General features: G+C 48.9%; 1 protein-coding gene across 1 annotated transcript in view; it reads left to right on the top strand.

The window, feature by feature from the left end:
• TRIP4 (thyroid hormone receptor interactor 4) overlaps window positions 1-17,111 on the top strand; it is a 461,936-nt gene that overhangs the window by 215,064 nt on the left and 229,761 nt on the right. The window contains exon 9 of the mRNA XM_085643987.1: window positions 12,723-12,910. Coding sequence (XP_085500113.1) covers window positions 12,723-12,910 — 188 coding nt within the window. The remainder of the gene's footprint in view (window positions 1-12,722; window positions 12,911-17,111) is intronic.

Genomic DNA, 17,111 nt, shown 5'->3' with positions numbered 1-17,111 from the left:
CGCATTCCAAGTTATAGTACAATCAATATGGTCAAGTGAAAATACAGTTGGAATGCGTAAACGCAAAAACATAACAAAACAGTCAGGGAGAAATATATTCTCATTCAGTGTCAAATAGCAACCTTTGATAAGAACTGGTTCACAGGTTCAGCGCAACAGTAGGGCCGTGATATATTTAGTCCCATTGACGGGCAGTTCATAGGCATCATGTCAACATAACCTTCCAATGTATCAGCTTGACACTCCATCCACGCCTGTACAGTCCCAGCTCATGTAACCCATGAGGATGTCATTAGATGTAAAGGGTTCATCTAGGTATTCTCTATGTGCCCTCCCGAGCCACAGTAACTCAATAGACTCAAGGAATGATAGGAGCTCCACCGCTACCGTCTGATGAGTGGCGGTGTATCATTTAGTGTAGAATTTGTCAAAGCGGTCCATGACCCCCTGATGTCCTCTGATTACAGTGAAATCATCATCTGCTATCACAGATATGTAAGGGACTGTGTGCGTTTTTTTCTTTTTAGCATATTCGCTGGGTTTTGCCAGGTCTGTCCCCCTCCCTGTATCACCTAGCTTGGGTATATTTCCCCAGAAATTGTACCTCCTTGCAGGCCTCTAACTCAAATTTAATGAGTAGCTCCTTTATGACAGTAAAACTGCAGGTTCCCTCCGTGCCATAATACGTGGTTTCCACCTCCCTGATGCAGGTCTCTAGAGCAGTCAATGTGCCTTTAATAGCCTTGAGTCCCCCTGCTTGGTGTGAAATGCATTTCCCCCATATAACCACTATAAAAGCCTCCCAAAGCATTGCATGCGTGGACACAGACCTGGCATTGGTGGCAAAGTATTCCTCAATGTCACTACGTATCTCCTCCTTAACGGCAGTCTAGCCGGGCGTTAGGGGTTAGCCTCCAGCTAAACATCTTCCGTGCTGTGTTTGGGACGGTAAGCTGTAGCAGACACGGGCGTGGTCAGACAGCGTTCAGGGGAGATGTGTGGTATCTATGGTCCATGCCTCAATGTCCTGGGAAACCAACCAATAATTCAACCTGGACCAAGCTCCATGATGGGCTGATATGCATGTGCGACATCTCCTGAGGCTTGAGCCGGGAGACAGTGGCTGTAGCGTTTTGCATCACGGGCTGGAGCAATCCTAGCTTTGTCGTAAGGTAGCTTTTATTTGGATGTTTTTAACCGAGTTTTAAAAATATACTGTCATTTTAACTTGTATTCATTCATTTGCGGCACATTAATACTACGTTTCCCTAATGTACAGAAGTATTCAATTCTGCACGCCCGCCCGCCATCTTGGAAGTAGCACAGGGAGCAGTCTAGCGTCTGCTTCCCATACGCTACAAAGAGGGTCACGGTGCAAGCGTGCAGCGGCGACATCTCCTGAGGCTTGAGCCGGGAGACAGTGGCTGTAGCGTTTTGCATCACGGGCTGGAGCGATCCTAGCTTTGTTTTAAGGTAGCTTTTATTTGGATGTTTTTAACCGAGTTTTAAAAATATACTGACATTTTAACTTGTATTCATTCATTTGCGGCACATTAATACTACGTTTCCCTAATATACAGAAGTATTCAATTCTGCAAGCCCGCCCGCCATCTTGGAAGTAGCGCAGTGAGCAGTCTAGCGTCTGCTTCCCATACGCTACAAAGAGGGTCATGGTGCAAGCCCGTCTGCGTCCGTCCGCGGCCGACCGGGGCCAGGGGCCACGACCCCTGCTCCGCGGTCCCCTACTATACGGAGATACAGTTCCCAGGCTCTTCTTCAACTCAGAATGAAGGCCTCGTCTTTTTGTGTCCCTTCTTGCAATCCAATAGATCGAGGATCAGCCTGTCCACATTGTGGCTTTCAAATCCTCAGTGATCTTGCGTATAAAAGTACTCGAGTTCGCATGTATCTATTGAACTGTAGGTCACTCTCAAAACACAGCACAGAGGTTTTGCTGTTTTTAGAGGAAACTAAACCAGATGCCTTATTTTTAACAGAAACCTGGCTCCACTCTGAATCAGACCCTGACGTTATCAATACACTACCTAAGGGTTATCTGATCTTACGGGCAGATCGCCCCACCAGAGGAGGTGGACTTGCCATTATCTTTAAGGATTGCAATAATTGTCGGAGTCTGCCCAACTCTCTACCCAATTGTGAAATTTAACCTTCTCTCTTGATCTCTCTGCTACCAATACCTTTTCAGGGACACTTATATACCGCCCACCGGGGCCTAGGGGGCAATTTCTCCATGCCCTATCCCCCTCATTGGCTGATTCGGTATGTCATTCAGCAAACTACACTCTTTTAGGAGATTTCAATAACCACCTTGATAACACTACTGACCATAATGCCTTAGATTTGTCCGAGAACCTCGCTGCATTACAACTCCAGCAGTTAGTAACAAAACCCACCCATTGTAAGGGTCATCTGTTGGATCCTATCTTCAGTAACTGCACTGATCTTCTGGTGGAAAGCCCCGCCCCGCTACCCTGGACAGATCACCTTTTGATTCCTTTTTGTCTGTCTATTATACACTGTTGGAAAGGCGTTCTCCGGGGGGTTTCGGAATACGTCCCTGACCACCCGTTGACCCACCTCTCCCAGAGTCAGGCCGAGCAAGGGCGGGGAGGCCCTTCCTGGAAGGGTCTCGTACCTAGGATCGCACACGCTGAGCTTGCACTATCTGACAGAGGGACACCACACGGTAGTTCTTTGTAGGACAGTATACTTTATCGATAGTTTCAGGGGATCTTTATGATCCGAAATGCAGGTATTGAATCAGTGCCACAAGTGGCGGCGTTCTCGTGATGGGGGTATGGGGGTAGCGGAACAGTCTTTGAGTTCAGTGTCTCTGCGGAGTATCCTTCGCACAGCTCTCAATCCTCGAGCTGGGGGATGTCGTCTCTCTCGGCAATCTCTGCCGATTCTCCTGGAGGGGAGTGCCGCGAGTCACTCAGCAGGCACAGGGGGTTTCGGAGTCGGGGAGCCGCGACAGCGTCAGCAGGGCACGGATGGTTCAGAGTTCGGGGAGCCGCGACAGCGTCAGCAGGGCTCAGATGGTTCCGAGTTAAGGGAGCCGCGCCAGCGTTAGGAGGGCTCATATGCTTCAGAGTTCGGGGAGCCGCGACAGCGTCAGCAGGGCTCAGATGGCTCAGAGTTCGGGTAGCGTTTTTCGGTTTAGGGATCGATCAAGCCGCGACCAGGTCAGCAGGGCTCTCGTAGCTCCAGGTCTTCTCTGCCTCCCGTCCCTTCAGCACCCCTTGTTATACTCCCCCTCCTCTTTGAAGTCCGGAGTCCTCGCTGAGAGGGGTCTTGGTGCCTGGGGGCGGTGTGTCGGGATTTCCTGTCGCTCGGCCCTTTGATCTGTTCAGGTGGGTCTGGGAGGGACTCCAGACGCCCAGCAGGCGAGGCGCCCGCTCACCGGGGGCCTGGTGGCCGATCGAAACTCTCCTTGGGGAGGAGACCAGAGGTGTGACAGGGACGGCGTCTCCTGGTCTGGCTCGGGGGCTTCTCTCTCCCTCGGCCGGGCATGCGTGGTAGGGTCTTGGGTGTTGCTGGGGTCCCGGCCGGCCATCGGGTTGTTGGGCCATGGTGGCCGGAAGTCGGTGACATCGAGGATCAGGTGCGGTTGTAGGGTGGCTTGCTGGTCAGGAGGGCCCACGCCACGAGGCCGGTCTCACACGTGCCCCCCCCAGCTGAAAGGCGGGGAGAACTACCCATCCACTTGGGGGTTCTCCTCGCTGAAGCGGAAGAATCGGGACAGGCCGTCCGCGTTGGCGTGGTCCGTCCCGGGGCGATGTTCCACAGTGAAGTCCATCCCCTGGAGGGAGATTGACCATCGTAGCAGCTTGGGGTTTTCTCCTCTAATTTGCATCAACCACCGCAAGGGTCGATGATCCGTTTGAACTCGGAAGTGGGTTCCGAACAAGTAGGGCCGTAGCTTTTTGAGGGCCCAGACTACTGCGAAGGTCTCTCTTTCAATAGTGCTCCACCGCTGTTCTCGAGGTAGCAACCTTCGGCTGATGAAGGCTATGGGCTGATCTATGCCTTTGTCGTTGAACTGTGAGAGGACTGCCCCGATGCCGTGTTCCAAGGCGTCCGTCTGGACCACAAACTCCTGAGAGTAGTCGGGGGCTTTGAGTACCGGAGCAGTACATATAGCGGCTTTCAAGGCGTCGAAAGCTTTTTGGCACGGGGGAGTCCATTGTATTTTCTTCGGGTGCTTTTTGGAGGTTAACTCTGTGAGGGGGCCTGCGATGCTGCCATAGTTCTTAATAAACCTCCGGTAGTAACCGGTGAGGCCCAGGAAGGCCCGGACTTCTGTTTGGGTCGTTGGGGGTTCCCAGGACAAGATGGCGTCGATCTTCGGCTGGAGGGGGGCGACCTGCCCGCTTCCCACCTGGTGCCCCAGATAGATCACTGAGCCTTGTCCAATTTGACATTTGCTGGATTTGATGGTTAGGCCGGCCTGGCGCAGGGCCAGCAGTACTTGCCGGAGGTGCTGGAGGTGCTCGGTCCATTGGGAGCTGAATACTGCTATATCGTCTAGGTACGCTGAGCTGAACCCCTCTAGTCCGGACAGGACCCTGTTCACCAGTCGCTGGAAGGTGGCCGGGGCATTTTTCATTCCGAACGGCATCACCCTGAAGCGGTAGTGCCCATCCGGGGTGGAGAAGGCGGAGCACTCCTTGGCTCCCTCAGTGAGCGCAATCTGCCAGTATCCGCAGGTTTGGTCGAAGGTGCTGAGGTAGCGAGCGGCCCCGAGGCGGTCGATGAGCTCGTCGGCACGGGGGATAGGGTGAGCGTCCGCTCGGTTGACTGCATTGAGTCCCCGGTAGTCCACACAGAATCTCAGCTCGGGGGCGACACCAGGGGCAGCCGCTTTTGGGACCAAGACTACCGGGCTGGCCCAGGGGCTGTCGGAGGGTTCAATCACCCAGAGGGCCAACATCTTAGCTACCTCGGTCTGGATGCAGGTTCGGAACCGATCAGGGACGCGGTAGGCTCGGTGTCTCACTGGCGTGCTGTCGCCGGTGTCTACGTCGTGGACACACCAGTCGGTGACCCTAGGGGTTAGGGAGAAGAGGTCTGTGAATTGTCTTAGTAGCCGGCGACAGTCGTCGGACTGTTGGGGGGTGAGGGTGGTTGACAGTCTCACCCCCTCCACGGAGCCATCTGTCTCTTTAGCACACAGGGGGTCTGGAAGGGGCTCTGTGTCTTCTTCAGTCCCATCGTCGGTGGCCAGGAGCAAACTCAACTCCGTCCTCACAAAGTGGGGTTTGAGGCGGTTCACGTGGAGGACCCGGAGGGGGTTCCGCGGGGACTGCACATCAACTAGATATGTGACTTGACTCTTCCGCTCGACCACCTTGAAGGGCCCAGTCCATTTGTCTTGGAGGGCGCAGGGTTTCACCGGGGCCATGACCCAGACCTGTTGGCCCGGCTGAAACTCGACCAGCGTGGCATTCTGGTCATACCAGCGCTTCATCTCTTCCTGGCTAGCCTCAAGGTTTGCCTCGGCGTGTTCTCGGAATTTCCGGGTCTGGTTGCGGAGCGCCAGGATATAGCGGAACACATCAGGAGGGGTCCCCCGGGGAGTCGTTTCCCAGCCCTCCTTGACCAGGCTCAGGGGTCCCCGGACGGGGTGTCCGTACAGTAATTCGAACGGGCTGAACCCCAGAGATTTTTGGGGAACCTCTCGGTAGGCGAACAGGAGGCAAGGGAGGAGGACGTCCCATCTCCGGCGTAGGGGTTCTTCGAGGCCCATGATCATCCCTTTCAGGGTCCTGTTAAATCTCTCGACTAGGCCATTCCCTTGGGGGTGGTATGGGGTGGTGAACTTGTATGATACCCCGCACTGCTGCCATAGGGACCTTATGTATTTGGAGATAAAGTTCGTTCCACGATCACTCACGACTTCGCGAGGGAACCCCACGCGGGAGAAGATCCCCATCAAGGCCCGGCCTACCACGGGGCTGTCACGGTGCGGAGGGGAATGGCCTCGGGGTAGCGGGTGGCATGGTCCACCAGGACAAGGATGAATCGGTGGCCCTGGGCGGTCTTGGGGTCCAGGGGTCCCACAATGTCGATTCCTACCCGCTCAAAAGGGGTACTAACAACGGGGAAGGGTTGTAGCGGAGCCTTGCGCTTCCCCCCACTCTTTCCGCTTGCCTGGCACGTGAGGCATTACTTGCAGTGGGCCTCCACACTCGCTCGCATCTTGGGCCAATAGAAGTGGGTAACTAGTCCCTGCTAGGTCTTGTCATGGCCCAAGTGTCCTGCCAGGGGTACATCATGCTCGATTGGGAAACAAGGAAACCCTACCAACAAGGAGCCTGGGTATTGTGTGCTGTAAGGAGACAATAGCTCATGCGGATTAATACTTATCAATATAGTATATAATCTAAAATAATAATCAAAAAAAAGGAAACGGGGATTGAAAAAGATGTCAGAGGAAAAGGCAAAGCCATACACGTGGGTTCTTTTTTATGAAGAATGATCTTCGTTTATATTACTAGAATATTTACACACAAAGTGCACATAAATATACAGTACAGTTTTGACATAAAACAAACAAATTACAAATTAGTGTCCCACTGAAGAAAAACCTTAAACAGACAATTAACATACCATACAACATACAAACAAGGTTTAGATTTCACTTTACAAAAGGCAATCACGTCCAATCAATAATTCCAATTAACAACACTTAATTGATATAGGTGTTGATTAGTGATTTGCCTATCGCGTCAACGGCGTTTCGACCCTGTTCCAACTTAGAGGGTCTCGTCAGGACTGTCTAATATAGGGACACCTTAACGTCCAGGAATGGTGTATATACAGTGACACCGTGTTCGAAGTGAAAGGATAAAAAATACTCACAGGTACCCAGCCGGGTGCCCTGTGAGAGGGAACGCTGGGGGTCGCGTAACTAGTTAGCATGGAGGAGTCTCGTTCGTTATCGGAATTAACCAGACAAATCGCTCCACCAACTAAGAACGGCCATGCACCACCACCCACACGACCCCCAGCGTTCCCTCTCACAGGGCACCCGGCTGGGTACCTGTGAGTATTTTTTATCCTTTCACTTCGAACACGGTGTCACTGTATATACACCATTCCTGGACGTTAAGGTGTCCCTATATTAGACAGTCCTGACGAGACCCTCTAAGTTGGAACAGGGTCGAAACGCCGTTGACGCGATAGGCAAATCACTAATCAACACCTATATCAATTAAGTGTTGTTAATTGGAATTATTGATTGGACGTGATTGCCTTTTGTAAAGTGAAATCTAAACCTTGTTTGTATGTTGTATGGTATGTTAATTGTCTGTTTAAGGTTTTTCTTCAGTGGGACACTAATTTGTAATTTGTTTGTTTTATGTCAAAACTGTACTGTATATTTATGTGCACTTTGTGTGTAAATATTCTAGTAATATAAACGAAGATCATTCTTCATAAAAAAGAACCCACGTGTATGGCTTTGCCTTTTCCTCTGACATCTTTTTCAATCCCCGTTTCCTTTTTTTTGATTATTATTTTAGATTATATACTATATTGATAAGTATTAATCCGCATGAGCTATTGTCTCCTTACAGGGGTACATCATGGGCTAGGCCCAGGAGGAGGCTTCGGAAGCGCAGGGGTACCACCAGTACTTGGGCCGAGCCCAGCTCGGCCGACTTCTGTTCGCTGTACAGGAGGCCGTTTTCCCAATATATCCAGTGGGTTCCGGACTGGTCGCCGGCTGCCTGGGCTTCGGCCTGCTGTCGGGGTCCAAGGAGGGAAGGGCAGGTGGCTTGTTCCTGGCAGAATTCTTCTCGGGAGGGACCTCCCTCGCAGTGCCACTGGGCCATCTCGGGCAGGTCCCCGAGCTCGGTCAGTGGCTCTGGATCTGGATACACTGACCCGTCATCGGGAACGGTTTCTTCTTCCGGAAGAGGGTCGTCGGGCTCGGGTAGCGCGTCCCGGACCTCGGGGACGGCGACTGTGTTTAGCGGTAGGGCCTCAACTCCCTCAGAGGAAGGCAATCGGGTAGACATAGAGCGCGTGGTGGCGCATACCCATTCGGGTAGGCCCATCATCTCTAGATGGGCTCTTCGTTCCACTTGTCCCCACGGGGAACTCTCGAGGTCGTTGCCCAGGAGGCAGTCTACGGGTTGGGAGGTTCGGACTGCCACCCTCAATTTACCGGTGACTCCCCCCCATTCGAAGGGTACCAGGGCCATCCGGCATAGGCTCTCGGAATTGTCCGAAGATATGACTGGACAGAAGGCGTCGGGCAGGATCTGGTCTTCGGAGACCAGGTGGCAGTGGACCGCGGTGACACTCGCCCCGGTGTCGCGGAGGCCCTCGACGCGGTGACCGTTGACCGTCACCTGCTGTCGGTACTTCTTCGTGTTGGCGGGTAGGGGTGTTCCGGGGACCAGCTCTCGGTCCCCTAGGGAGACCAGGGCCATGGCGGCTGGTTCCCACTCTTCGGAGTCTTCCATCTCTTCTCCTAGGGCAACGGAGGCCATTTGTCGAGCCGGAGGGGTTGTCGTTGCGGGTCGTTGGTACATGGGACACTGGGGGTCACTGGCATAGTGTCCGGTCTGTTGGCAGCGGAAACAGGTGATTTTGACTCGGTGTCCCGACCTCCCCGGTGGCCCGGTGCTGGCTGGAGGTGGGGCTGGAAAGTGCGGAGGTTGGCCTCTGGGGGGACTGTTCGGGGAGCCCCCCGGGAATTCTCTCGGTCAGCCTTGGTTCCCTCTGCCCCTCTGGCGGGGGGGTCCCTGACTGTGGCGACCGTAGTCTCCCATGGGACCCCGGGAGGCCCGGGTGTTTACCCATCGGTCAGCTTCGACGGCCAGTTTTCGAGGGTCCGTGAGCTTGCTGTCCAGGAGGTGCTGGCGTAACTCCACAAAGCAATTGGGGACAAGTGTTCCCACGCGATTAGGTCGAACAGCTCCTCAAAGGTGGAGACCTTGCTGCCCTTGATCCACCCGTCCAATGCCCGGCTGTAAAAGTTCACATACTCTACCCAGGTGGTACCGGGTATCTTCTTGCAGTCTCGAAACCGTTGCCGGTACATTTCGGGGGTGAGCCCATATCTGGCTAATAGGGCCTCTTTCATGTGACTGTAGGAGTTCAGCACCGTGGAGGGCAGGTCCAGCAGGGTATCTCTCCCCTAGCTCAGGAACCGGCCCCACAAACCAGCCCCCCAGTCTTTCTGTGGAACTCGGTGGGAGGTCATGGCAACCTCGTAGGCCTTGAACCATTGCTGGATGTCGTCGTTCTTGTAACACTCCTTCACCACATCCTTGGGGATGTTAACCCAGCTATCCTAACCATATCTTCATACCCCTTGCCCGAGAGGGATGCTCTGTGGAGTACATTGAAGTTGATCGACTTAAATCTGGCATTGCGGAATGTCTTTGGGATTCTGTCAAGAACATTGTCCCAGTCACTTTTGGACATGGGGAGACCCAGGGCTTCCTCCCACTTGGCCCTCAATCCCTCCAATGGGCGGCATAGCTCTCCCCGGATGGCCCTATAACGACATGTGACAGTCATGTTGGACTGTGATGATTTGTTTACACCCACTACCCATTTTTGTAAATAAAACATACTCTCCTTGGGGGACATGTGTATCACCATTTCCTATATTTAGTTGCATTTTTTTACTCCTTATTTAGCAGCAGTAACATTTTGCTTAGAAAACTTCTGCTAGTGGATTTATTTGGGGTAAGACCCTCAGATGTTGTGCCAAATACTCTTTCACAGTGAAGATTACTTTACTACACAAATCACAATGATAATTCATGCACCAAGTCTGTTCAAATACATGTTTAAAGATCCAATACTCAGCTCGCCACCTAGCAGAGTATATTATTGTTATATTACTAGCCTTTGTATAACAAACGTTTCGAGTCTAGTTGCCCTTTTCTCATGGGTGTGTGATTTCTCATTGATGGGAGTCCTGGGAATCTGATGCCCTTGTGTTTGGATAGTAGATATTGATGTTTTGTGTTCTTTTGGGATGTTAGTATTGATTTATCGAGGTGAACATGATGTGTCTAAACATGCCATTGATATTTGTAGGTAAGTTTGTTTATGGGTGCGTACGCTGTGTCACGGTGCCGTTTATTTTTTGTTATGAGCGTGAATGGATATTTATTTTCTGGGCTGAACGGTGTTGTTTGCCAGTTGTATAATTTGCAGTTGTTGTATGAATCAACTAGGTGTTCTGTTGGTTCTGTGAGAGGACAGTGGTGTGAGGTTCAGGGAAGCATACGTCACAAAATATATGCGTTTGGATCTGGAACCCACGTCTGGACATACTCATTGCCCTGGGGCAAACAAACAATTCATGTATGGAATTCTTGAACTAATCCCAAACACTGATAATTACTCAGGACTGCGTTCTAGCCTTTGTTTTTAGGTCTCGCCTGGCATGAGCAGCGCGCATGCTCTGCTCTCGCCATGCCGAGGACTTCTTGGTATCAATACGGTTCGAGAAGTCCAGTTTCTGCTCAATCCCTAAATTTCATTGGCGAGCATCATTTACCGTCATGAATTATGCTGAACAGAGTGCGCTCATTGTACCGGAGGCTTTTCAGTCCCTCCTGGTTACCGCCTTGTCCTCTTTTGACCACGCCCACCGGGATTGGATCATTCACTGGCTGCGTGAGTCGGTGGGTTTTATGATAACTGTCCGCACTTTTTTTTTGTTACTATGGCGTGTGTTCGCACAGTCGCGTGGCGACAGCTGTTTGTGTTTTTCTTACATTTTCGCGGCGTCCACTTGAGGGACACCAGGCTCTGTTTGTGTTTTTTTAACTTTGAAACTGAGCGCAGCACCGCTTCACAGACAACGCGCTCAGTTTATTTACATCTGTATAGAATGAATCTACATATGAATCTAATTTATTTTAAAAGGTTATGTTTTAGTGAAAGCAATTTCTCTACTATAAACATTTCACGTAGTATGGATAAAAGATATCCGAGCGTGGTGTCCGTGAAGCGGCGCCACACTCAGTTTCAAAGTTAAAACAAGCATTAAAAATGCAATAGGTCTCGCCTTTCATTAAGTTAAAGTCATTTGCTTTGCTATACAATACCATTAGCAAAGCAAATGGCTTTAACTTAATCAAAGACGAGACCTATTGCCTTTTCAATGCTTGTTTTGCTTACTATGCCACCTCAGACAGAAACCAGGCATATGCAATTCAGACTTGGTCCTGCTCCTCTAGGAACATTACAGCCCAAATTGCCAGTCAGGGTTCTCTTTGAATGGGTTCTGTGTTCACTGTGCCATATGAAGCAAGCTATACTTCAATGACGAGGCCTAACTTTGCCGAAACCGATTTGAGATTGCTTTTTGGTCTTTACTGTTCCTATCGTGTTCCTGGTGTCGGGTATTCTTCACTGTCTCAAAGTGGCTAATTGCATAAGCCACATTAACTTTTCTACAGCAAAATTCACATTATTTAAAAAACATATCAGGCGTTCTTCAGAGGGAAATGAACCTCACATTCTCAAAAACAAAGCATTGTCTGTTCTCATTGCAGGTAGGAGAAGCCTCTTAAGGGAATTACCAAATTATGCAATTTCCTTCCCAAACCTCTACCTTGATTTTTTTTAAAGCAATCTCACAACACACACTTTACTAAACTTATCGATGATAGTCTCCCATTTACTCCCCCAGTTTTAGGCAAAGGGCACTACAGAGCCTAGAATTGCTTTATATACAGTATGGTATAGAATTGTCACCATCTCCCATTTCTTGACCTTGGTAATACATGCCCCGGGGTGATAACCATCGACCATGTTAACTAACCCTAATTGACAAAAAAAAAGTCTTTAATTGTTTAAACATGACTTCGCAAGAAAAGTACAGACATTTTAAAGTGGCACTCCCTATAGAAATGCAAGGAGTTATTTTGCAGTACCATATCGTCGAAAAGAGGGTGTTTTGCAATGTAAATGCACCTACCTACACCATCGACATAAAGAGAGGTGAGATAGTGTGAGGGATGAGATTGTTAACCTTTTCTCAAGTACATTCTCTGACTTTTCTTCCTAGATAGAGGTCACCCGAAACGGTCCTTTGTCCTACTAACTTGATCTCCTTTGTGTCCTGTTGGATGCTTGTTATTTGCTGTGGTTGGTTTCTAGGAAGCTTCCCCGCCTGCACTGGGATGGGTCTCCTGTGAAGGTCTTTTGTTAAGTAAATATGTGCCTGTTCCTAGAATTCCTTTCCTAAAATGCCTTGCTGCTTTAGTTCGGTTTCTTATTTCAAATGTTTTGAAACCCATTGGTATAACCAAAATAAACAAAAAAAACGTTGTATGTTGAGTCTGTCCTGATTCAGGAGAGGATTTCTACTCCAATTGTGAATTCATGATGGAAGCAATCAATGCAAGATGTTGATACAATTTAGAAGATTGCATTTCATGTTGTATGACGTCAGATGGTACTAGTCCTGTTTCCCTTGCCTTTGAATAATTTGGGGTGTTTTTCCTAGTATAATTGCTCAACACTAATACTAGAATACAAAAATAGACAAGACTGGATAAACTACTCACATGTGACCTGGAACAATTTGAGATGCTTTCAAATGCCTCAGCCACATGGCACTCTCTTTGAGCTTAATGGAGCAAGCCTGTCACTTTATCATCCGTGTTCATACACTGCCAGTGCACGCTTCTAATGGTGTTCCTTTCTCTTTGGTTCAGTGGGTAGACCAGACCAGCTCAGGACTGTCACAGAAGAAGGACATTTCCTCAGCAGTGGTGGATGCTTCCAACCAGGAGCGGGTGCGACTACGCTTGCAGGATCGGGAGCTTCAGGAGCTAGCAGATGATGGCATGTGCCTAAGCATGCACCAGCCATGGGCATCTTTGCTTGTTTCAGGCATTAAAAGGTAGATGTGAGGGTAATGGGCCAGACGTAAACTGCTGTGTTCTTGACATGCCGTATTATGTGTTGATGTTCAGTTTACCACGGAACTCAAATTAGTGTAGGAGTTAACAGACTACAACCAATCAAACACAAGGCATTAAAAGGTAGATGTGAGGGTAATGGGCCAGACGTAACTTGTTGTGTTCTTGACATGCCGTATTATGTGTTGATGTTCAGTTTACCAAGGAACTCAAATTAGTGTAGGAGTTAACAGACTACAACCAATCAAACACACGCCTGCTCAGTTAACACAAGAGCATGCAATCAGAAGTAGGTAATGAACTTCCATAAAGATGTGCATTCAAGCCTGATTTCAGTCTTTTTATTCACAAATCCATTTATAACACAGTTCATAGCTAGCGAGTTTTACAAAACACACATATGCCTCCTTGCTAAGGGCAGAGCAGAAGGGCTTCTGGTGTACAAAGCTGACTTTTCAGAGCTCCAAAATCAATGCTTTCCTGTTGAAGTAATCTTGATTAGATTGTATAGAATGAATCTACATATGAATCTAATTTATTTTAAAAGGTTATGTTTTAGTGAAAGCAAATTCTCTACTATAAACATTTCACGTAGTATGGATAAAAGAAAATGTATTAAAAAATTACACATTCAAACACGTTGCATAAAAAAGGAAAATATAGAGTTAGGAATGTTAATAAGGGAAATTATTTGTTAACTGACTTGTCATGCGCACACAACAGACACAAGTGTCTCTCCCTGGTTGAGCTTCTAATGGAAGAAAGACCCGGGAGCCTTTGAGACAACTCGTACTGCTGGAACATGAAGTTTCTCCTGACGGACAGGAGGGTATGTTTGAGCATCCCCCTTCCCCAAATTATGGCTGTGCTTCACTACCAATACATGGGAAGCTGTGGGCCCATTATCATAGCACCCATTATGGTCCAAGGTAACTTTCCTACACCCTTGGCTCTTACATGAAAAGACAGTATATGGCTTTTGCAGCCAAGTTCCTCTCTACCACGTATCTTAAAGCAGCCTTGTTGAATAGGTGGACTTTTATAGATTGAAATATTTTTCTTGCTGAATATAGTGATGCTTTTTTTCACACAAACTGGAGGAGGTCTCAGTGAGAATCAACAGAGTGTTCTCCAAGAAAAGAGCTTCTTCAGCTGCGGCAATGAGTAGGCCGTATCCAACAGGATTTCTTGAATTGCAACAATGAGTAGACTGAGATGTGTTGGCCACTGATGGTAGTATGGACATCTTGTCAGAATGTATTGTGTTATCTATATAGAGTGATAAAAAGAACAATTGCATTTGTGAGTCAACTTGCGAAGATTAAGCATGGTATACAGGAGGATGCATCAATTATGCCTAATTTGGAGGAACACTCATCTTGTTATTTCATTGAATTGTATATTCGTGCTGTGGGGTTGATTAGACTATGAAGTCTATTTCATGGAGTTGATATGCCCTATGAATCACACTTAAAATAGGGGGAAGAGGTTACACTCCTACTGCAACCTCCCAATTAAACATCCAGCACCACAAAAAAGGAATAGGAGTGCTAGGACACTTGCGGCTAGTATGATTTGTGGCACACACTTAGTTTTTGAAAACTGCTCTCACCCACAATTTGTGGAATGCTTTATCATAGGGTTTGCTACAGCACCCTTGGGCAGACCACGCCTGCGGTGGAGCAATAGAGAAGGGGAAGACAATACAAACATAAAACAATAATATGGATCTGAAAAAATAATAGTGCAGAAGTGGCTCAGGAGTGTCCGAATACACTTTTATTTCTGGACTACCTGGTCAAGATTAAAAAATAAATAAAGGATGGTGGTGTTGGGGAGTATTAATGACCCCCACACCCTTCCTCTCTGCATGTTAGTCGACATGTTTCAGCCGATTATGTCAAGCCCTATACAGGTATTCCGGCTTTCATCAGGATTTACAATCTCCTTGATTCCCCTTATGTCCTACCTTCATTTGATAGGGTGAAGATAGACCCAATCTGGTATTTGGGCTGAAATGCACACTTAGGTAGTACAGAGTTTTGCCATCGATGCTGCTTATAAAGGCATGGGAGCGAGGGCGACTGCCTGTAGTCACACATTCGTCACGGTGAGGCTGCCGCTTCACTAGTTCTCTCCGCTATGCCCTAACAGCAGTTCAGCGCCAAAATGTCATGACTAAGGATGATTTCGGTTTGTCATGCATTCTGCAACAGAACATTTCTTTTTAGGGTGTATTTATGAAATAGCATACATAATATTGAATTTAAAGAGATGCTGGTAGTGTCTAAACTTTGTCATAACAGTAGGAATATAAACTTCATGGGGCAAAGCATGTGGCGCACAAAAAAAGGCATTATTCTTTTGACCTCGTCCGTGGATCCCTTTTTTGGGCTGCACAAATGGAGGAGGGTAGATAGTAGTCCCTGTACTGAATAGGTTTCCAGAAATGCAAATACATGTCTGACCACAGACAGGCTAAGGACTACAGGAGAGAGGCCTTCCTAAATGAATATTTTATCCAGTGAACGCATATCGCCGCCAAGTGATTATTTGATATCCTGACTTAAAGAAGGATCTGTGTTCCCTACGTCGTCCAAAGGGGGTGGGTTGGGGTAGGTGTTGGGAGTGTCTAAAGATATATGGCCACTGTTGTTTGTCTTTGTTTATGGCAGCAGGACAGTGGGATATTAAAAACAGAGAGAGATAGAGAAGCATATTGGAAAGAAAGAGGAAAGGAGTGGAGCCTGGTTTGAATATTTTTACCAGGGCTGCATTTGGTTCCCAATCCAGCCATGACCAGGGGGATCTGGGGTGGTGCCATCAGGAAAGGAATGAATGAGCCTTGCTGGCCACCACTTATGATCGTAGACAGGACAATGTGGACTGTACCGCCAGTGCTGTGAAGCTAGTGATCTTTTTTCTGTTAGCAAATTTACAATTTTTAGTGGTGAAAAGGTCCAAATTTGTCCTGATTTCGGCCACAGTACACTGTTGATTGTGGAGAAAGAAGGAGTTGCAGACGATTAGCAAAGAAGTACTCTTGATTGGCATGAATACTTCCTTGCTGTTTCCAACCAAATTGCAGATGTGTTCATCTAGAATCACCCGTACGTTCCTTAAAAGGTGGAAGGCTAGTGTAGATGAACTGCATATGGGTACTTGATTTGAAATCGTCTTGTCGATACTCTCCAGCCTTCAATCCCAGCAGACCGCTGCTGAGCCGACCATCAAGTCCAAGGAGCAGTGTGAGGACCTTGCCACCTTCTTTGTCAGGAAGGTGGACAACATCTATAGGTCCTTTCTGACTGCACATGGTTGCGAGCAGGTGGCACGTGGCGGTCTAAAGGCGAATACCTTGGATACCTTTCCACCAATCCCCGCCGATTAGCTGCGAGCTCTGTGTAGTAAAGTTACGTCAGGATCCCCTGCTGACCTGCTCAAACCAGACCAATTTAGGAAAGTGCTTCCTACAATCATACCCTTTATGGGCCAGGTGATAAACGGGTCACTTGCCATGGCCACCGTGCCCAGGGCATGGAAACAGGCCAAGGTGATACCCTTGCTAAAAAAAACCCTCTCATGACCCGGCTAAACCAGAGAACTATCGTCCTATTTCCTTGCTCCCCAGGGCGGCAAAGATCACGGAGGCCTATGTCCACTCCCTTCTGTCTGACTTTCTGACTAGGAATAACACACTGGACCCCTCCCAGAATGGCTTCCGACCAGGCCACAGGCCGGAGTCCGTTCTCCTGGCTGTGACAGAACATCTCTGGTCGGCACTGGGTGCTGGTCGAACGTCGGCTCTGGTTCTTTTGGATCTTAGTGCCGCGTTTGACACAGTGTCCCATGCCATATTGCTGCGCCTCCTGGAGGAGGCAGGAATTATTGGTCCAGCTCTGGAGTGGCTTGCCTCATTCCTTCATGAGAGGTCGTTTGTGGTAACAGTCCCCCCCCCCCGTATGTCTCAGGTGAACACCCCATTAGACAAGGGGTGCCACAGGGTTCCACCCTCAGTCCCCTGCTATTTAATCTCTACGTCCAACCTCTAGCTGCAGTAGCTAAGAGCAGAGGACTGACCATGGTCTCCTACGCCGACGATACTCAGCTGATGGTGGCACTCTCGAATGAGGCCGAGCGGGACGCTCTCAAGTTTCAGGGCGACCTAGCGGCAGTCGCCGA

Source organism: Triturus cristatus, chromosome 3_1 (genome assembly GCF_964204655.1).
Source record: "Triturus cristatus chromosome 3_1, aTriCri1.1, whole genome shotgun sequence".
NCBI lineage: Eukaryota > Metazoa > Chordata > Amphibia > Caudata > Salamandridae > Triturus > Triturus cristatus.
This window is presented reverse-complemented; position numbering and strand designations above follow the sequence as displayed.